This window comes from Lissotriton vulgaris, chromosome 1_1 (genome assembly GCF_964263255.1).
Source record: "Lissotriton vulgaris chromosome 1_1, aLisVul1.2, whole genome shotgun sequence".
Lineage (NCBI taxonomy): Eukaryota > Metazoa > Chordata > Amphibia > Caudata > Salamandridae > Lissotriton > Lissotriton vulgaris.
In genome coordinates this window covers 1,658,303,911-1,658,325,909 of record NC_141685.1, presented here as the reverse complement: position 1 = coordinate 1,658,325,909, position 21,999 = coordinate 1,658,303,911, and the positions used below count along the sequence as shown (strand labels likewise).

Sequence of the window (21,999 nt, the reverse complement as noted above, 5' to 3'; positions counted from 1 at the left end):
ATTCACAGAAGAAAGGTCAGAGGGCACACAACGCCATTACCCATCTGACAGGAGGATGACGTAATCCAGAGGAAGTCCTAACAAGTTTTTGTGTAAGTGAAGACAAAGATCTGTTGCATCATGTTTTAAATGTTTTAAAAGAATTAAGCATTTCGCACTCCCAGGCAACCCTGGAATCTTAGAAGTGGCGATAACATGCAATGTACAAAAAGCGCACACTTTAAATACCATAAGACTTGGTCTTGCACGCTTGTTTTCTGTGAATATGCACTCTGAAAAAACAGTTTATTTACACGGGGAAGGCAATTGTAACATAATTATATTAGCAGCAGCAAGGGTGACTCTGATATAATCCAGCACGAAGGGTTTGGCTACAAAGTGCCTCTCAAATGTATAAAAAACCGGAACAGCTAATCCCGATTGCGAGCATTTTCAACAAGCAGTGTCGAGTGTTTATTGTGTTTGAAATAGCGCAGGCAAAAGCAAAGACTGAAACAGGTCCGTTTTGTTTTTCAAGAAAGGAGTTACACTTGGGCTCCAGAAACCACTTCTAAACAAATTAAAATTACAGAGACTCACAGGCAATAAAAGCTTTGCAAATCATCACAAACTTTGGGCTTCAATACCACGTTTTAAATAACTTATTTATTGAAGTTTATCTCTTCCTTTCAGAACAACATGAGCAATCCAGTGAAGCCTGTCCTGCTCCTTTGATTTGGTGCACGTGCAAGCCCCTAATAATCTCGACAACTGATAAATCGAAGCCCAAACCTTTTGTCGTGCCCCCTAAGGTAAATACATAACTATTGCACCATGTGAAAGTATATTGGAGTTTGCTGATCTCTTAACTCTTGTCCTGAAGAGAACCCCCAAAGGGAGTGTGGGTCCAAAACGCATAGACCGGGATCAATAGGGGATCCTAGTTCAACCAGTATCCATATGGACTTCATTTGTTTAAAGACACTATTGGAAGCCCATATTAGATACTTCAGAACCCTATATACGTTCGAGTACTAAGAGCCCTTTCTGTAATGTAATGCTCTTGTCTTGTAAAATCTTGGATTGATGAAGATGCAATTTTAGCCTAGTTCATGTATTGATTTTGAGTTATCACAATGTATATTTGATTTACCTTTCCATAGTTCACACATGTTTTTCAAATATTTTTCACTGTATATCCATTGAGTTAAATGTGGATGGTCCTTTTATCACACCAAATGTGAAAGTTTAAAGAACGTTTGTGTTCAATCATTACTAAAACAAATTTGAGGTCATGATTATTGAGTAAAATGTAACTCATGCATAAGTAAAGATGTGTTTAAATCTCAGAACAACCTGATGTTGTTTTGTGTTTACAAAAAACTAGTCTGCTATGCAAGCAGGAAGCCTTCTCCTAGATTTCACGCAGAGTCACGAGATGCGGCTGTTAGTAAGCCCTGCTCACACCTACTGTGCTATTGATTCAAAGGAGCCTGAGTGGACCCTGTGTCAATAATCACAGTGTGACTCTGCCCCTCCCAAACTCCCTGCCAGCTTTGAATAAATGCAAACGGGCCGCTGCACAATTAGCACCTTGAAAGGGTAGATTAGCACTCGATTATCAGAGTGCGTCACCAAAACGGACCGACTCGCCAGCTCTGTTGCACCTATTTTTGTACATTCCAAATTTCAGAGCTTGACTTGCTGCCCCATGAGTACTGGTTCTCTCTTTGGGCAAGGAGAAGTTCCGGTACTCAAGCGCAGAAATTGTACAAGTGCGGGTACTAAGAACCGGTGAGTACCACTACCGGCCCATTTAAAGCACTGGCTACATGTACTGTGTGGACTGCAGGCTCCCACGTCGCTCCATTATTGTAACTCCCCATGGTCCATGGCATGCATGCGTCATGCCTCTTCCCGAATTTAGCCCTACCTGAGAGCACCGCCCAACTACTTTTATACATACTTGTATTGTGTATTGTGGTATACTTATAGAGCGCAGCCTGTCACCACCAAGGGCATCCTGGCGCTTTGAACCCTGATCCAGCAACTTCAGCAGCTAGCCTATCCTCGGGAAGAGGTAGGTTTTCAACGCCTTTCTAAAGGCTGAAAGAGCCTCAAGACTCCTAAGGGATAATGGCAGGGAGTTCCAGAGTTTGGCCGCCGCTACTCTGAACGATCGGCCACCCATCCTCACTCTCTGGAAGCGCGGGACTACTAACAGCTTGGATGACGAGGAGCGTAAGGCTCGAGATGGGAGATACCAAGCGAACATTCTCCACAACGGGATTGGTCCCAAGCCATGAATAGCTCTAAACACAATACACGCTGCTTTGTAGCGAACGCGAAGGTGGACCGGCAGCCAGTGGAGTTCTTGAAGCGCTGCTGTAGATGAGCTGTAGTAGGGGCGGGAGAGGGCGAGTTTGGCCGCCAGATTTTGTACCCTTTGAAGCTTGCCCAGTAGTGTTGCAGGGGCATCCAATAGTAGTGCGTTGCAGTAGTCGAGTCGACTTAGGATGGTACTCCGCACTACTTCGGATCTGGCTTGCTCAGGGAGGAGAGGTAGGACCTTGCGCAGCATACGGATGAGCATCATGCACGTTGAGGTGGTCTTGTTTACGTGCAAATCCAGCTGCAAGTTAGGCCCAAAGATGACCCCCAGATTACACGCCGAGTGTGTGGCTGACACTGTCTCTGAAAAGGACGGGAGCCAAAAGTCATTTGGGAGGTCCCTGGGGATTCGGTCGCTGGAGCAGTGCAGCACCTCAGTTTTAGTACCATTGAACTGTAACGAGTTCAAGCGGAGCCAGTCCGCTGTGGCCTGCATGCACCGATGAAAAGTCTCCAGTGGAACCGCATCCTGTCCCTCCAGTGAAAAGACCAGCTGGGTATCATCTGCATAATTAAATGCAGAGATCCCAAACGATTTAATAAGCTGGACTAGAGGGCGGAGGTAGATATTAAAGAGTATAGGGCTGATGGCTGAGCCCTGAGGTACTCCTTGTCCCACTCTCCGCTCCTCTGAACTGAAGGGAGGGAGCGACACCCGTTGTTGACGATTATCCAGATAGGAAATTAACCAGTCCCTCGCCTTGTCTTTGACCCCACACTCTTCCAGCCTCGCTATCAAGGTCGGATGGCGGCCATTGTAGGGCATAGTTTATCTGGATTACTTTTTTTATGTCTTTCAGAGAGTGTTCCTTCTTTAGAAACAGATCTTGGTACAGAAGAAATCTCCAGCCTGAATTCAAAACAGACAAGGTGCCTTCCTTCATCCCACCAGCCCCATGCTGTGTAACTTGCGTTATTTTAGCTGTGTGTTGATTTAAAAAACACATGCGCCTTAGGGACAAACAGCATCTCCTAATATGTATTTTTCAAATGCTACAGTCTGCCTCTGCCTTACATGATGGCAGCATTATACTGCATTCATTCAAAATAACTTAACCTCACACACAACTTGTTTCCATTTTCAGTACAAGATCATGTCACTTTATATTACTGTCACTCTATCCTGATTGTCGTATCTGCTGCCTTTTTTAAGATGACAGCCCCCTGACTCCACTCTCTCATCATATTTCACGTAGCCGTCAATGTTGAGCCCAGTGCTCTCTTGTATTGAAGCCCTCCCTCCTCTGCTCCCCTCTACCCTGCCTTCGGACGCAGTTATTGGAGAGCCAGCTCCTCTCGCCATGTTGCCGGCAGCTGTTTCCCTGCACCCCCTAATTCCTGCCCAAAGACCGGCAGCTAGTGGGGAGTGTTCCTGCTGCCACCTCCCACCACACCTCGCCCACAGTACTGTCTGCCAAGGAAGGGAGACAGTCGAACACCAAATGGTGTAGTAGTGTGCCTCACTGGTTAGAGGCGGCAGACCCGAGAGCAGAGGACAGCCCGGGACCAGGGTTCGATTCCCGGCGCGGCATGTTTCTGGACCAGGGTCAGCGGACTCGATAATTCTCTCGCCTCGGTGCCCACTCTGATCAGCGATCACACTCGGCAACTCTGGGCATTAGCTTGCCTCATCTTCACTAACGGCCCCACCAGACCGCCGGGGATGCCTGGTCTCACCCTGGAGATACCCATTAAGGGACCATCTCTCAGAGAAGCCAGGAAGGGTTTCGCAGTGGTCGAAGCGCCTTGGGACCCTACGGGTAAGTAGTGCGCTATATAAATGCCAATACATACATGTAAGTGCTTGTGCTAGGCACCACCACAGCCCTCTGGTGACTTGTGTGTCTTGGTTCGCTGCATCTCTTCCCGGTGGTATAAAGTGGGGTCTGCCCCAATGCCTCTGGAGTAACAACTCAGCGTGTCCTCCGGCCTTACATCACCATCTACAGCTGCAGGTGACAAACACAATAATAACAGCGCGGCCTGGCAATTGTCCTGCTGACAACAGCATGCTCGCCCGAATAGGCTCTGTTGGGGCGATCAAATATGTACTTTTCTACAGTGAAATGCACAGGAATGTGTGATGTTTGTTAGAGCTACTATGCAACCTATACCATTGACAATGCCAACAGCTCGAAGCTCTGCCATTGCCAAGAACTATTAGATTTGCCAATGCTTCTGGTTTGTATGGTCTGGTGAGCAGGATTTGGTGTTGATTTCCCAGGTGTTACCACAAACATATGCAGTCTGCCAGGTTCTGCAAAAAAAAACTGTACAGCGTGTCTGTACAAGGTGAGAACGGCCCCAATTTGCAAATGTGGTCCAATTGTTCATCTATCAGATACGCTAATGGGGCTGCTTTTATTTAGGTGCATGGGCCTATTTGCTGCCTCACTCTTACAATGCAGCCATATATTATCTTGATCAACAGGAGATTGAAAACCGTACCAGTAGTAATCCGAAACTAGGTAGTTTACAGTGGCGGCTGGTGACCATTGAAAGTGGTCGGGCATAAAAGTTGCATTGCGACTTAGCACAACTGTCATAAGGGGGGGTTCACTTCAGTTCTACATCAGTTATCATTTTACTATTCAAATTTTTTTTTAGAAAGCACCCTAATTGCTTTGCAAGTAAACGGAAACTTCAGCATGTTATATTGTAGTAGCTGTATAATTTATCTTCTATGATTGTGTGCTGCAGATCAAGCTGCACAGCACATCTGCAGTGCTAACTCCCTAGTCACACCAGCAGACTATTGGGCATGAACGGCAAAACTGGGTTAGGTTTCAGTTTTCCAATGTTTACACTACAGCAGAGCAGACTACAGCCCGAGGCCATTTGTCATGTCATCTACTCGAGGCCCCTGGTTATTCTGTCCAGACAATGGTTTGTATTTATTGTTTGCATTTTGAGGGGGGAAGGGTGTCCGCTATTCGCAGTTTTAATAAGAGTATAATACATTTGTTCTCTGTGTTTATGTGCACATAAGCACAGGGCTCGGGCTCAGGGCTGTAATCTACTTTGGTCAAGGAAACCCCATTCTCCTTGCCTAAAGCAGCACAGAAGCATCCTCTCTCCCAATGGTACCAACATCAAAGCCAGCCAGAAGATAAACCTCCCCTCTTCTTGGCATTTCAAAGCCAACAGTTTTTCGAGGAGTCAATCTCAGTCTCAACTGAAAGTAAAACGTATCTTCTTGGTGAGGCAGCAGTGTCGCCATTTTGTAAATTGAGTGATATCGGACTAGTACTACTACTGACATGCTCAGTACTCAATAGGTGTCCTAGTGTTCATTTGATTTGAACACAGCATTGTCGGGAAGCTTCAGCTTTCGTCACAAAGATCAGAAGCAACATAGTTAAGCACATACCTAGTATTACCTACCGCAATTACAATTGCCAAAATACTATATTGTCACAATCTCTACAATAGTAGTCATCCTATTTACCCACTTGCTAGCCACGCACAGTTAGGGTTCTCACCTGACCGGTTTTCAACCAGCATCATCAGTATTCTAATGTCCTGGCCAGTACAAAAATAAGCAAAATCCCCTACACTTGTTACTTTTTAGCCCTCATCTCTAATTACTTCAAACTGCAAATATAAATAAGAAACACTTTTAAATGTGTTCTACAGCTGCATAACAATCCCTGACTAATAATTAAAGTATATAAAGGCAGAAAAGTCATGTTGCAAATGCATATAATTTTTTTGCAGTCCAATTTAGTTTCATGTTTGGACCAGTTTGCAGACTCTTCAAACATCAGAAAATGACCTATATTTGTTTCCTGGAAAGGTAGCAACCCTACATTTAAATGTTAAACTCTTTGTGACGTGAGGTCATGGCAGTATAATTTGAGTGTTTGTGCCAGTCCCTCCATGCCGCCATCGTGCAATAATCTCACTCCACACTGTTATAGTAGCATAAAATGCCATTTATTAGGACAAGGTTGCAAACATACTAATGAACTTTATGAACCTTAACAATAATTCAAACTATTAATACCTTGACATAACCTGTACAGTTTCATTCTCAATGCACCATTCACAACTCAACATCTCATTTGCTTCACTCCTCCCCCCTTTTGCATGCTGACCTCATTCCATATACCTAATCTCTCCTTCACTTGCCCTCCAAATATCCTCCCTTGAAGATCCTACTGCCCGTATGTGACTCACCACCCCTCCAAAGTACTGCCTATGCCCTGCAACCTGTCCTAAACTGGCAATGCTGTAACTAAAACTGTTTTACACTTCCTCCTACAACATGTAGGATGGGTTGGAGGACTAATGTTTGTGAACCTCTCCCGTTGGTTCTTGGTGTCAGGATACTCCTCTCCTGACACCTTTATAACCCTACCTAAAACTCTCCCTGTCCCCTAACTTGGTCTATCCCCACACTGTACTTCTGGCCCCCCATGAAGCACCCGGGGGGGGGGGGGGGGGGGGGGAGTGAGACTGGTCTGCGACCTCCACTTCCCCCAGGGGCCAACATTTTATAACTTGTGACAAGTAGTAGGTCAGTTCACCGATGGTGTACATAATAATTCGATTTTTAAACAAGGTGTTTGTAGGACGCGGAAAAGCTTCAGGGATCTTGTTTCACATGAATCAACTATAGTTATAGGAGATCACATTTTTACAATTAACCTAAACTTCCCACATAGAAACACACTACAATAGTTTGTGATTATACTTGTTCACTTGCCACATCCTGCTGCACAGTAGGTGTGATTATCATGCAATTCTCAGAGGAAACCACAAAGTTAAAACCACAATACTTATTTTATGTATACATGTGGTTTTTGGCTTCAAAGCGCACAGACTGAGTGAGTCACAGCTTATTTTTTAAATCGTATGCACACAAGTTGCCCTTCTCGACCAAGTGACCATGAAATTGAATTAGCTTTTAATTGTGAACAGATCTCTGGCTTAAGCCCTATAACAAACTAGGAGACAAAAATACCCATATTCATTCTTTAACTATTCACGCCCACTGTGCTGCTAAGACACCTGCAATAATCTCTCATAAATTTCATGCACAGTTTCCTTCAGTTCTTGGATAGGTATTTTAATATTTAGCCAATCCAAATCTTTTGGGATGTACTCTGCCCTTTTAAAAGCAATTTACTGCTTCATATTTTTCCATCACAATAGGTGCGGGTGCATTAGTTCCATTGTACCCCAGTCTTACATTAAGCCCGTAAATCAGCAGATACTGCAATGTCGAAAAAAGTATTCAAATCAGTCCACAAGACTTTTGAAATCTTTATGAACCTTTCCACTTGTGCATGCCAGTACACCGACTTATCTCTCAATTTGGGAAAATTATTAATGAATGCTGTCAGATCACTTTGACTCCATGAAACATGTACATACATTCCTCCTGCTATTTCTCCGAATGGGTAGCCCGTTGCCTCTCCCTCATCTTGCTCACTCTGGCTTCCTGAATGACTATCTCCCTTGTTTTCTTTTCATGTTTCTTTGCCCATCTTATTTCAATTTTCTCAGTCTCTTTCTATCTGCTAATGCATTTAACCAATTTTAGAATGTGCAAACGCATTCCTGTAACCATCATGTTTTCTATCTCTGTTATCATCCAAATGAACCCTTTTGCTCCTGTGTAGATTCACATTATTACTGAGATCTAGGTCATATTTCTGAGCTATTTCAGTCAAACCTGTCATGTACCAAAGCTGCTCTTTCTGTAATTTCCGTGCACAAAAAAATGAATTATATTCTCTGATACTGCTCTAAGTGTTCAAACTCCAAACATCCTTTTATTATTTTGCCTAATTCTACTTTCAATGTAGTTATGTCTAACAGTTTTTCATTTTCCATCTCTGGTTTCTCTTGTGCCTCGATATTCCTTATCTTCTTATTTTCTGTCATATTCTCAACCTAAGCTGGTATATATCCTTCCTCAGAACATTTCGATCACCAGGAGCCATTGGAGCAGTAAAGACCACATTTTCTCCATCTATTAGTGTGTGTATCCTCTGTGAGGACTTCCACAAAACTATCTGTGAATTTTCAGAACTCCTCTAGCCACTGCAGCCATTAGTGTCACAGAGTAATTATAACTTGTGGTCAGGTCAAAGCTGTTGGTACAAGTTGCAAAATTTGCAAAGGTCTTTCATTTGGTATAATACCTAGGGGCTGTATCCACTGTATGACCTGAACTAGCACCAAATCCTTTCTGACCAACAGGTGTACCATGCGGTGGGGGTCTAGAGTTAAACATTTACTCTAATATTTCATCACTGGAATCCATATCTGGCTCATCTTCTTGTTTCTTAATGGAATTTTTGTCCTTTACTGTCTTACCAGCTACTGAAGTAATTGCAGGATATAATCTAGTTCCTTCTATAATTGCCTTAATCCATATACACTATTCCTCATCCCATTGGGCGTCTGCATAATTGTTCCCTACTTTATTGCTTCTCCTCTAATATTTTCCCCTTTCTTTTTCCCTTGTGACTTTCTCCCTTGCATTAAAAGCCTCATATTTAATGGGTCTGGTTAGTGGCTTCATCTCGAATAATTTTCCTTTCAAATGACCCAGAATCCTGGTGTTTAGTGCCCCATATCTAGGAAAACTCCTTTGCAGTAATCCTACTCCATTGGCGAAGCCAAAGACATATGCTTAAACCATGCCTAGTAGTCATAATATATAATGTATACATAATGCACCTGTTGTCATAATGTATGCAGGTGCAACCTCAGGAGGCACCTCTGTGTACTAGAACAATAACATCCCCTCTCACCAAAATTCGTACAGTCTTTAAAACATTTCAGAATGACCGGTCAATTTAAAACACCACAAATAATCAGGATATTTAGATTTTGTTGCCTACACCTCAAAAAACAACAAAAGAAACGTTTTGTTTCATTTTTTAAGGCCAGGCAGTGTTCCCTGGGACCACTTTCTGACCTTAAAAAATTATTTTGCATGCATTTGAAAAGGGGAAGGGATCCCCTGGTGACCCCGTCTCATTTGCAAATGCATTACCACCAACTTGAAGTAGGTGGTAATTGTGGGTGTTTTGCAACCGCAATTGCGGTCGCAAAACATTAGTACATTGTTTTGAGACTCGCTATTTGGAAGGGAATGCCCCTTCCAAATAGCGAGTTGCAAAAAAATTGCGACTCACTAAATAGGCTATGTACATGGCCCAATATGTTTTTGCATACGTACACGGGTTTGCAAACATGTTTGCGCATTGGTCTCTGTCTTTGAAACACAACAAATGTGACAAGATAAAATGTAAATTTAAAGGCATCTTTATTGCTCATTCACTGTATGAATCCCAGCATGGTTATTTTTAATAGTGCTGCTGCACCAATGCATCGCTACTTCCAGCGCCTATCATTTGGAGGTGTGAGATGCAGAGAACATGCTGGGAATTTCAAATGCATCATTTGAATGATAAAAAAACAAATTATAAATACCAGAATTCAGTGATTTATTGGCATGAAAGCCAGACCTGTCTGAAAGTGTCAAAATGACAGCAAGAACAGTGCAGCAAATGTCCTGGGATGATGGATGGAAAATAAAAAAACATACATTTCTAGCATTCGAAAACGTGATATGTTCTGGTTTTTCAATTTGTGACTTTTACTGCTTATTTTGTTGCTTTTAACATTGTGAAGGAAATGTGTATCTCACTTCTCTTTATGTGTGATATTCCCGTTTCCAGGTCAGGGCTCACATTTCGCTCTAGCTAAAACGGGCCCAAAGCAACACATTTTTACAATAGATTATGCAAAAGAGAACAGAGACTTATTGCTTCTTTCTGCCATCTCCCAAAGCCCTTATTGACTCACATGATTTCTGTAAAGACTGAAGGGACGTCATCCTCCTGTTTGCGATTGGCAAATGGATCTATCACTGACAACTGCAGTCATAAACGGTTAAGCAGACACCATCTCAAAAGTCGGGATTGTACCTGACTCGCAAAGGAGAATCTGTGCTGGTGGACCAGCTTCTCTTTAGTGACTCATGTGGGAAGCCACAAGGGTAGCAGGCAGCAGTATAGGGGAGTGGGAAATACAAATAAATAAAGCAGCACCTGTCCTGGGCTGCTTATGTTTAGAAAAAAACAAAAAAACAATGTTTCCCTCTTGAGAATGCAGATGCAGGTATGGATGTCTACTATTCTTTGCAGGTCTCCATCCCTGAAATCACAGTGGATCACAAGTTGCAATCTGCCTAGTTACTATTAAATAATCAGATCTTTTTGCTCCTCTCTCCAAATGTACAATTTACAATGTGACATATTAGTACATAGTTTGCATTGCAAATATGCATTGCCATTTACAAGTTGCACATCAGTAGTTTGTGAATAGGAATAGTACCTCGGTCCTATAGTGAGCAAGACCAACTGTTCTCACAGCATAACTTTAACTGCAAAACTAATCACAAAGCCTGCAGTTACACTTTTCACATCACATGTTTTGGTGTGCATAATTGCCCCTTGGTGACACTCATAAAGTGAAACCTATACATGGTCTTACAAAGTAGGGAGGTTAATTTCAAAATATGGATAAAAGGAGTAGAGCTCGGTTTTAGCTGAGTTCGACTGATGACTGATGCATTTTAACATTTTAAAAAGCTGTTCATGATAAAACAAGAAACACTACAAAATACATGTGCCAATCGAACTTAAGTTTAGTAAGTCTGTGCTTTCTCTTATTGTATCTTTGAACGTCTTCACATTCATTGCTGAGTAAATATGTATATGCTTTCTTTAAATAATAGCAGGCTTTTTACCCTGTTTTTTAGGCCAAAGGGACACCCACACTATTTTAAACCAGCAATCATAGAAATGAAATCGAGAAATTGACTTATAAAGATGAACATGAAGTAAATGTAAAAAGAATATCAATGCCTTCGAAATCAGTCAACGCATTCTGCACTTTGAGTTTGCTTCTGGCATCTTTTATTACAGGTAAGTGCCAATGCAGTGCCCAGGAATGTTCTGAACATGGTGATTCTATTTCACAGAGAGCTCGTCACAAGTCACTGATGTACACACTCCTTACTGTAGGCTTGACACACGCCCGCACACCTGCTAATAAATCTGTGCCCTGGCATAATAAAGAGTTAAGTGCTCCTTATATTATACGTTGACCAATATCACCTGATATCATTAGGCCCTTTGCCTTTCAACCACGTGGGTGCATCGCAGAGGTCAGTCCTTAAAAGATTGGCACTTTTAATGCCAAGCCCCCCCCACTCCTCATTTAGTGGTTGGAAACGGAAAAAAGAAAAAGAGTTAACTTATGCTATGAATTGTTTTTAACTGGGATCATTGTAGAGCCCTACAAGTCACCAGGATAGCCCCAGACTGGTGAAACAATGGTGATCAGATAATAAACACCTGCAATTGAAGGAATGTGGGTGGCTCAATATTGAAAGGAGGACAGGTTTTAGGTGTCTAACTAGCCCAGACTGGGAGCAATCCATGGGAGCAGGGAGCAGCTTTCTGAATCTGTTGACGTCTGGTTCCGATTATAAAAGCAACGGGAGACAGTTCCAGAGGGAAGATCAACTGAAGTGTAGTGCAGGATATCTAGTGCTTAAACCAAGACACTCCTATGGGAGTAATTGGCATGCCCTCGTCTGACACCATGATACCGAAAGAGTGCGAAAAACAGAGTGCAAGAGAAATGAAGATTCAGAGCAGCTGACCCAGAAGCAGGAGTGAAACCAATGCCACCTTGTTGGAAGCTTACACTAGGATCTCCCACCTGAGAGCTGGTGTCTCCATTAACCCCAGAAGTATTGTTTTCGAAGTTGTGTTTAATATTGCACGTGTTTTAGAGTTGTTGAGCTCTACTAACGTGTAAACGTGTAAAGACCCAGGGGTAAAGGCACAACTGTTTCAAAGCAAGGCCTGTGGGTAAAGGTGAAACTATTTCAAAGCATGCCAGGCAGCTATACTCCAGCTCTAAACTGTGTTTCCAATAGAACAGTTTTCCTTTCCTGTAGACTCACTAATCAGGAACTCCTTATTTAATAACATTTGTCTCTTCCTTTATCCTTTGTGCTGTGTATAGAATAACGTGCAGTTGTGACACTGCGATGACGCTCCAATAATTTGTAATTGACAGTTTTGGTGGATGGTGTTTTATCATAGAAGTAGAGGTTGGGTTGATGCCTTGAAGGTAGAGACCTCCAAAGTGATGACTACGATATTTGGAGGCCATTGCTGGTAGTCAGAGAGTGTGCAAGGATGATGGGGCATGATAGGTCGGGAAAGACCTGACAGGCAAAAAAGTACTTCTTTAAAAAGGAAGGGTTTCAGACGATTCCTGAGTGACTCACTGTCATCACACAAATACGATGGGACATAGTTACATAGGGAGAAGCCTTGGCGGTGGTTAATCCTCATTTGAGCTCTCTTTTGTCAAAGGTTTTTCGGAAGGAGAACGACCCGTACCCCCCTTTTTATCAGCAGTGGCTATTGGGAAACAAATGCTGTGCTTCGCTCCTGAATAATTATGTGATCCTGTCGCTGGCTCATCTGCTAGCCTCCCCAGTCCTGGCATACAGGAATGAATACTTTTCAAATCTACGGCAATTGACTTTAGTAGGAAGCCTGATTCGTCATTGCTTCTTTGATTAATAATACCGATTGTAATATGCCACCCATGCTGGCTTCTCAGCATCGGAGTGCCACCGATGGACTCCTTGTTTTGCCAGGCTTGTACAAATATCCCTGTTCAAGGAGCATGCACTACAACCGTTTGAATTCTCTAATCTTTCTCTAACGTCCTGTGTTCCAATTTTTAGCCTAGGTGAAGACAAACGTCTGGGGCTGGATATGGACCGCAGGTATTTTAAATCAAAGCCAAAAATCATCGAATCATCCTCTTGTCCTGTGGTTCACCTTACAGATCAGGGTCCCTGTCCTTTTCCTTTATTAAGCAGTGATCCACATTCCATATCCTGGGTAGGCCCCGGATTTATCTGAAATGCTCCCGGACAAACTTATTTATAGACATTGCAAGGGACTGATACTGATGTCGTGAGGGCTATTGAGAGGTAAAATACTAACAGACACCCCCACCTCTGTACTTTTAACGCCCCTAAAAGTCAGAAGGGAAGTACGTAATGTTGATAAGCTCTGTGTGAGAGACTGAAAGTAGTGTGCCAAGGGCTTCCTCTCTGTTTTCCATGCACATGCCGCCTTTAAGAAGTTTTTTCACACCTCGGGAATGGCTTTCCCGAGGTGAAGTAGTGAAGTAGTGTGGCTCACTGGTTAGAGGCGGCAGACCCGAGAGCAGAGGACGGCCCGGGACCAGGGTTCGATTCCCGGTGCGGCAGGTTTCTGGACCAGGGTCAGCGGACTCGATAATTCTCTCGCCTCGGTGCCCACTCTGATCAGCGATCACACTCGGCAACTCTGGGCATTAGCTTGCCTCATCTTCACTAACGGCCCCACCAGACCGCCGGGGATGCCTGGTCTCACCCTGGAGATACCCATTAAGGGACCATCTCTCAGGGAAGCCAGGAAGGGTTTCGCAGCGGTCGAAGCGCCTTGGGACCCTACGAGTAAGTAGTGCGCTATATAAATGCCAATACATTTACATTTACATCTTTCTACTTGACGGCATCCTTCCAGCATTTTGCTTTCAGGCAATGCTAACAAGGTTTTACAGACAGTTTTACTGTCCTTACTAATACCCTTACTGTTGAAAAGTCATCATGTGCCCTGGGCACCCCATTTTATTTGCTGACTGGTACTGGTGGTAACTTATTCTGACTGTCCTTGGGCTCTGCCTAACCAGGCCTAGGGACAGTGCTATGCTGAAAACATACTGAGGGCCTGATTCTGATGTGGTTTGGAAAGCTTCCGGACCGGATGGGTTTGGGAATGGTTTCTGATCGGATCAGGAGAATCCAACCGACCAAGTACGATGCATCCAGTTGCTTCTAGATACGATTTGGTTGAACTCCTATTGACTTCAATAGGAGCCTTTGTTCCGACCGAATGCATAGGCTCCCATTGAAGAAACGGGTAGCTGAAGAAAATCGGGCACCCTGTGGCGGGTACCCGATCTGATTTGGACGGAGTAAATGCCCATAGGAGGCCTTCCTAACCGCATTATAATCAGGCTCTGAGTATACACTGAAAATGCCTACATAAACAAGGGTATACTATGTGTTAGGGTACCCCTATGTCTTACCCTTTAAGTCCCTTATACATAATACGGCAGGGGGGTTGAAACTACCTTTAAGTCCCTAGTATGGAAATGGACAGGTCAGTTTAGAGGCCAGAAGCCTTTCTCCACTTGCATGTGTCCACTGCTGAGAAGCCTAAGGTCAGTTTAAAAGCACCCCTGTGTTGCAGGAGTTCTTTTAAATGTAATTGTGCCCAAACTCGACTTTGGTGTTTGGTGCACTTAAAAATGGATACACCACAATATTGTTGCATATTAGGCACCCCCAGAGTCTCCCCTAGGTGCCCCAGGGGTGGGGGTCCAGTACCTATAAGGGGGACCCTTATAAAAGAAATGTTATGTGCCCTGGGATCGAGAAATTTCACATTTCACTTCTCTCATTGTAAAAAAGTGCTTCCCCAAATCGACTTTTGTGCTAGGAGCACTGAGGAGTTAAGATCAACAATATTGTTTTCATATTCAGCACCCCTGAAGTCTCCCCTGGGTGTTTCTAAGGGTGGGGCTCTTGTAGATATAGGCAGGGTCCTTATAAACAATGTTTTAGTCCTGCTGTTGGAGAAATTCCCTAGTTCATTTTCCCCACATAGATAGTCCCTGATGCGGCCTCCCCTCTTCTAGGTTCGTTCCCTTCTCTAGCAGGAACACCAGGGAGGTGTGTTGGGCGCGGCTGGCTTCTCTGCGCCCTGGAGGTGTGGCGGTTTGGCTCCTCGGTGGTGTGTGTGAGGGGCTCGGTGCTCGTCTTGTTTCAATCCCATGTTTCCCCTTTTGTTTTTCTTCCTGCTGTTTCTGCATTGGTAATGGTCTGCGCCTCGGGCCGGTGCTTTGGAAAGGCAGGGCACTGTATACCAAGGCTGCGTAGCCCTGGTTTCACCCTGGGCTCTTTAACCTGCCACGAGACACTCCCTGTCTAAGCAGTCCGAAATCCTCAGTTGGCAGAGTGTTTGACTGATAGTCTGAAAGGTCCCTGGTTCAGTTCCTGGGTTTCAGCACAGTTTGAACTTCTGCTTTCAAATTTAAAGGGCATCACGCTTCTTTGGAGCAATGTGTGCCCGATCGTAAGAGGGCTGCTTGTGCTTTCAGTTGAGCGTTTTTGTTTGTCAATACACGGGGGCACCCTGGTGGGGGGTTTCTCTGTAATTTGAGTCAGTTTTCTCTTTTGTGTACTTCCTGTACATTGTGTCTCTGTGGCCTTGTGGTTAAGGTCTCTGACTCTCACTCCAAAAGATATGTGTTCAAATCCTGGTGCTTTTGGTTGTCGTGGTTTCTGTGCTACGATTATGATAAATGTTATATGGCCGTGGTCTGCATGGGCTGGTCCCTGTGGCTGTGGCTTCTGGGCTCCTTCGGGTTCCTTCAGATTGGGGCCTTTTTAGTCATTTCTTTAGTGTTTGTGTCCCTGGTGGGCCGGCCTACTGTCTTGTTGGGGTTTGGTGTTCCCTGGTTGGCCCTTATGGATCTTGCTTTGCTTGGTCTGGGGTGATTTGTTGGGTGCTGGTTTCTCTGTTCTGTTCACATCATGGAGATGAGTGGTTTGGGCGCGAGTGGGCTCCGCTATATGGAGGAGGTGGGGGGTCGCTGGATCTTCCGCTGCTACTTTCTTAGCGTCATGTGCAGGATGCCTCTGCTGACATGGCTCCGGACATGGTTGCGAATCGGAACTGGGGGCAGGCTTTGCGGTGTTCTGCTGCGTGTTTGGGGCGGTTTAGAGTACCCTAGGCCCTTGGGGGGTGGAAAGTCAGTAGATTTTTTTGCCAATCACCAGTTGATGGGACTTGTAGGCTTCCCTATTCCTAAACTCTGTGAGCAATGTGCTAGAGGGGGAGTGGAAGGATGTTGTCAAACATGTTTTTCCCCGGTCTCTGGCAGAGAGGTATCCTTTACAGTGGTTCACTGAGGTATCCTGGCTGTGGTGATGGTGGATTCCTGCCGCTGGTGTGGCATCTCGGTGCCTGGTGGTGTCTGTGGGTGCGGTTCCTTCTTAGCCTGTGGTCATGCGGGTTGAAGGGGCCTTGAAGCGGGCTTTTACTTCCTCTGGTCTTGCAGTTCGGTCTGCAACTTGCCCCTGCTTTCGGGTTCAGTCGCTTCTGTATGGCTGTCAGTGTTTTCTGTGCAGTTCTTGCTGGATGTGGATCCCTCTAAATCTTTTTCCGTGTTGGGACTGCAGTTGCGTTTCCTGGCGGATTTGTCCTTCGATTCCTTTATTACAGCGGCGGCAGTGGCTAGGATCTCTGTGGCTGCTTAATGGCAGTTGTGACTTTAGCCTTGGAAGGTGGTGCTGCTTGGAAGGCTACCATGATGGAGCTTCCCTTTGAGGGCTCTATACTGTTTGGGAATCCGTTGGGGGCCTTGATTGGTATGACGGCTGAGGACAATAATTTGTTGGCTGCAGGCTTTTTGGCGGCCCAGCCCTTTTGTGGTGTGGAACGGGCCCGGAGGTTCCCTTCCTTCCACATGTCCCGGGTCAACCGGGTGCTTCCTCTTCTTCTAGTCCCTCCTTGTTGGGTTGGGCTGCCCCTGTTCCCGGTTCTCTGGCGATGTGTCAGGCTCTATTTCACAGTGTTCGGGACTTAGTTTCTGATGGGGCTGTGTTGTGGGTGCCTGTGAGTCTGCATGGTCGGGGGGTTCCTCGATCCTGTTTCTGGGTTGGATGCCATTTCAGGGCTACAGTCCTGTCCTGGTTATGAAGGCTGTATACATGTGTCTCCCTCATCGTTCCTTCATGATGGTGTCTTTCCAGTTTTTTCTTCCCTTCCTGTCGCTGGGGGGGTTTCATGGCTTCTCTGGTTCTCCGGGACGCCTTCTTTCATGTGCCAGTACACGCGTCTTTAAGGTGGTTCCTACGTTTCGGTGTGGGAGTTATTCATTACCGGTTCTGGGTATTGCCTTTTGGGCTGTCTGCATCTCCTGGGGTGTTTGCTGAAGTTTTAGCACCCTTGGTGGTTTTGTTGCATGCCCGGGGGATCCAGGTGTTCCCTTCCTTGAACGGTTGGTTGATTCTTCCTCTTCTTTCCTTCCGGCTCAGACTTTTTCGCTGTGTGTTTGCTGGATACTTTGTCGGTTTGGGTGGATATCAGGCTTGAAGAATTCCATTCTTTGCCTCACTCAGGAACTACTGTTCGTTGGGGGGTTTTCAAAGCCACTGTGGGTGAGGTGTTCCTGTCGGTGCCCTACGGACTGGCTCTGTTGCGCGAACCGAGGTGGTTGTTGGGGGTTCAGTCTTCCACTGCTCACCTGCGGCTCCATGTTCAGGGGCTGTTGTCGGCTGCTATGGTGATTGTTCCTTGGGCCCATTGGCACCTGTTCCGCCTGGTGTATCATGCCCTGGCGCTTTGGGATCTGGCATCTCTGGATTGTGCGCTGTTGTTTCCATGGGGTGTGGCCATTGGCCGAGGGTTGTCCTGATGGCTGGTGGTTCGGGGCCTCTTGCAGTGCTCACCCTTTGTGTCCCGGGAGCAGTTGGTCATGAGTCTGTCTTGGAAAATCTGCCTTGGGTTCTCCAGATTGGTGGCCTGTTGGCCTGGTTTGGGGTCCCGGTGGTTGACCTGTTTGCGTCTCCAGGGATCACCTTGGGGGGAGGTTTATTCTCTGGTCAGATGCTGCCTGGTTGGTGGTTGCCCTGTCCTTCTGGTGGGAGAGGGCCTGCTGTGTGTTTTTCCCCTGATTGCTCTGCTTCCGCAGATCCTGCTGCAGGTCGGACTGGGTCGGGCCTCGTTTGTTCTGGTGGCTCCGGTTTGGTCAGGGGGGCCTTGGTTCCTTCTGTTGTTGGTGTTGGGGGTGGGGCCTTGCTGGAGATTGCCGGTGGTCCCTTGTTGTTTCCCCCTCTGTGTCGGGGGGTCTACAGCCTTTCCACCCTGAAGCACTTGATATCAGTAGTTAAGCAGGGTCGGTACTGGTTAGTGCCCTGCTGGGAGACCCCCTGCGTATGCCATGTGCTATAGGCTTAACGTGGCTGTGGTATGGCTGTACCTCGTGGCTTTGGGGTGTTCTCCTTCTGTGGCTAAATGCATTCAGTGGTCCAGGGGCCCTTCAACTCTCATGTCCTTTGCCTGACACTGGATTGCGGTACGACACGGGGTGGGTCTGCGTTGGATCCGGTGCGTTTCTTGGATTCCTTGGTGGTTGGCTTCAACTTGGTCTGGCTGTGTCCTCCCGGTGAGCTCTGTGGGTGGCTGTGTGGGCCTTTTGGGGTTCGGTCTTTGAGCCGATGGTCCCTTTGGTGTCCCGGTGTTTCCTCCTGAGACCGGTCTTTCGTTCCTTTGCTCCTTGTTGGGTTCTCCTTTGCTTGGAGGGTCTTGAGGACCTCTGCATGTGGTGTCTGTGCAGTTGACGTTCAGGGTGCTTCCTGGTTGCTCTTGCCTCGGCTCAGAAGTTAGGGAATTGGGCTCCTTGCTTTGTTCTATGCCCTTTTTGCTTTTTTCCTGATCGGGTTGTTCTGCGGCCTGGTCCTTCCTTTGTTCCCAGGGTTCCTTCCTTGTTTCGCTGCTCGGAGGTTCTAAATTTGCCTGTTTTCTGCCTGATCCTCTTTCTGGGGTTTAGGTGTGGCTGCTCTGTTTGGCCTTTATACGGGTTCTGGAGGTGTACTTCCTTCATGCTGTGCCTTTTCATGGGGTGGTTTCCCTTTCTGTGTACTTTGAGCTGGCTGGTCGAGGTCTAATGCCTTCTGGGGCTGCTCTTAGTCAGTGGCTGAGTTGCCTGTGGGGCCTGCGTATGGGCTTGTGATGTCTTAGCACCTGGGTCGGCTCATGGTGGATCGGCTCGGGGGTGGCTGCGTCCTGGCCTTGTTTCGAGGGGCTTCCTTGGTCGTGTTCTGTATGGATGCTGCTTGGTGTTCTCCTCACACTTTTATGTTCCATGGTTGTTGGGGGATGAGTGGGACTGTTCTGGGTTTGGGGATCCGGTGTTGCGTTCTGCTCAGGTTGTGTGACTTTCTGCTTGTGCTGCTTAAGTCTGTTTTCGCTACTGAGTGAAGCAGATTCTTGCTTTGGTATCTGCTCATTAGTAAGGACTGGGACGGGGAGGGCTGATGAGGAGGTAATGACCGGTTACTCACCAGTAATATTCATTACTCCGAGTCGTAGCCCTCCCCGTCCCAGCCCAGGTTCCCATCCCTCCCTCCCTGTTTGGCTTCTTGTGCTTGGTGGTACAGGATGTGGATAGGCGGGTCACAGGGTTATATGCCTCAGGGTGTAGGTGTGGCCTTGAGGGAAGGGGTGGGTTTTTAGTTGCTTGGGAGTTTCTGGTGGAAGGAGCTATGCTCATTAGTAAGGACTAGGACGGAGAGGGCTACGACTCAGAGTAATGAATATTACCGGTGAGTAACCGGTCATTAAACATTGAGGGTGACCCCACCCCACAGACAGGATTCTAACATGCAAGTCCTTTCTTTATGTCTATATCATTGTTTACTAAAGTCATCTCCCTCCTTCCCCACCTCCTGTTCATTTTCCTGTCTGCCACAGGTAACAGAACGCACTAAGTCAAAAGTTATTTTAATGTACCTATATTTACTCTTGACTGGGTGCTCACCGTGATGAAAGGCAAACTGGAGTAGTATGGGCTCCCCTCATGGCTGTGCTCCCCGTTCATGTTGCTAGTCTGTGGCAGGGAGCGGGTTTTCAGTGTGCCACAATTGGGCTGATCAGGAACCTGGAGTCTGAGGGTTACCTGGATCTGATGCAGTGCATTTGAGTGCACCTTGCGTTAGGAAGTTTTCCCAATAGTTTGTTTAGCAACGATGACTAACTCCATGGCCTCTCACTCAAGAATAATTGAAATCACTGTGCACGACGTGCGGGGGTCATAAGATTGATATATAGCAGCTGACAACACACAGCGGCCCAAACCGATGCAAGCAGCAGGCAGCGCTGCGAGTGCCATGTTTGCGGCACTGCCCGCCAATCAGTAGCCAGCCGCCTTCCTCCCACAACAAACTCCCCGCTCCAACAGCAGGACGTGACATCCGCCCGTGGCGCTAAACGTGTTGTAAAGTATCACACACCCTGACTAAGCCCGATTATCTCGGTAGTAGCCTTTGGGCACTACCTCAACATGACGTCAGGTTGTCTGAGAGTCGTACCGCGGGAATCACAATGAATGATACATTGTAGCAGTGAACCTGTCAGCAGCCTTAGCTCAGCTGCAAGCCCCAAGCTTGCATGAGCAGCGTGCGCATGCTATGGGAGATGCCCTGCCAGCTGCCACAGTCGACATAACCGTTTTAGGCACTGCTTCCGTGACAGCTAATTAAAAAAACTAACTAATAAACTAACTAACTGACAGCTGAGAAACTATGCATATACGTCCCAATGCATTTCAGTGCGGTGATGAGGTGCACCACACTGAAATGTGTTGGTCTAACGCCTGATGCGTGGAACTTGGCAGAACTGCAAGCTACCCTCTGCCACGGACCGCAAAGGGCAAGGTCCGTATAGCCTATGAAGGCTGCTGGATGTGGGATGAGGGAAGGAGCAAAGCAGCGGTGCAACAGAGAAGCAAAATCCGACCTGTCACATCAGCGATATTATATCCTAATTTATTTTTTCAAACTAAAGTACTGACTGAACAGTGATTTATTACTTCTTGTAAGATGTTTTTTTTAGTTCTGCGTCTCTGACCCCATGGCATCATTCTTAGTAAGTTTTGAGCTGCTTGGCTTCACTACCCTTAAGATCAATAGCTAAAGGCCTGTACTTTGTGATCAGATTCGGTTTCAATAATAGGGCTAAGCGCAGGACAATAGTGATATACAGCTCCGATTGACAATCTTAGCCCAGCAACCTCTTACTGCAGTGGGTCTCTTGAGCAAATTCCCACAGCTGCATATTTAAAAGTGCAAAACTCGGATGAGAACTGAAGCAAGATGTGAAAATCTATCAAATTAGTGTTCAAGAAGTTTGATTACATACACTTAACATTTCTGCATAAGGCAAACCCTTAGTCACTCACACCAAGTTAATTTCCTAGACACTAGGTAACAGAGTTTTATCACATAATGTAAAAATATAGTATATTTGTAATGGTTTTTTTAATAAGTGGTATATACATGCTAAAGGATCTGACTGAAGGTACAGGGCAGATGGCGCCACAGTTGTGCATGGTATGTGCTTTGCTCAGCTTGCGATAAAGTGTCAAAAATGGCATATGCACTTCTGGAGCTGTCACACAGAACCACTATGAAAACCCACCACTGCTATTAGAAACAAATCAAGAAACCATCAAAAACTCCATGCAGGCTTGTCAGGAGCATTTGTGGGACTCAGGTCACAAACATGATGCAGAGTCTTTCACTGGTTTTATGGAGAAACCTAGTGGGGGTTAAGGTTACAACAGCGACGATCGGCGCAGGTAAGCGTGTTGGAGCAGGGCAGGGGGATGTCGATCGACGATGGAATAGGATTTATTTAATTCTCCCTATTGCTTCATCTGTCGACTACACCCTCT

General features: G+C 45.9%; 1 protein-coding gene across 1 annotated transcript in view; it reads left to right on the top strand.

The window, feature by feature from the left end:
* The window catches only part of LOC147750995 (myelin-oligodendrocyte glycoprotein-like), a 223,165-nt gene that overhangs the window by 20,496 nt on the left and 180,670 nt on the right, over positions 1 to 21,999 (top strand). Inside the window, exons 2-3 of the mRNA XM_086937476.1 lie at positions 673 to 791; positions 11,156 to 11,321. Of these exons, the coding sequence (XP_086793602.1) occupies positions 11,258 to 11,321 (64 nt within the window). The 5' untranslated portion in view covers positions 673 to 791; positions 11,156 to 11,257. The remainder of the gene's footprint in view (positions 1 to 672; positions 792 to 11,155; positions 11,322 to 21,999) is intronic.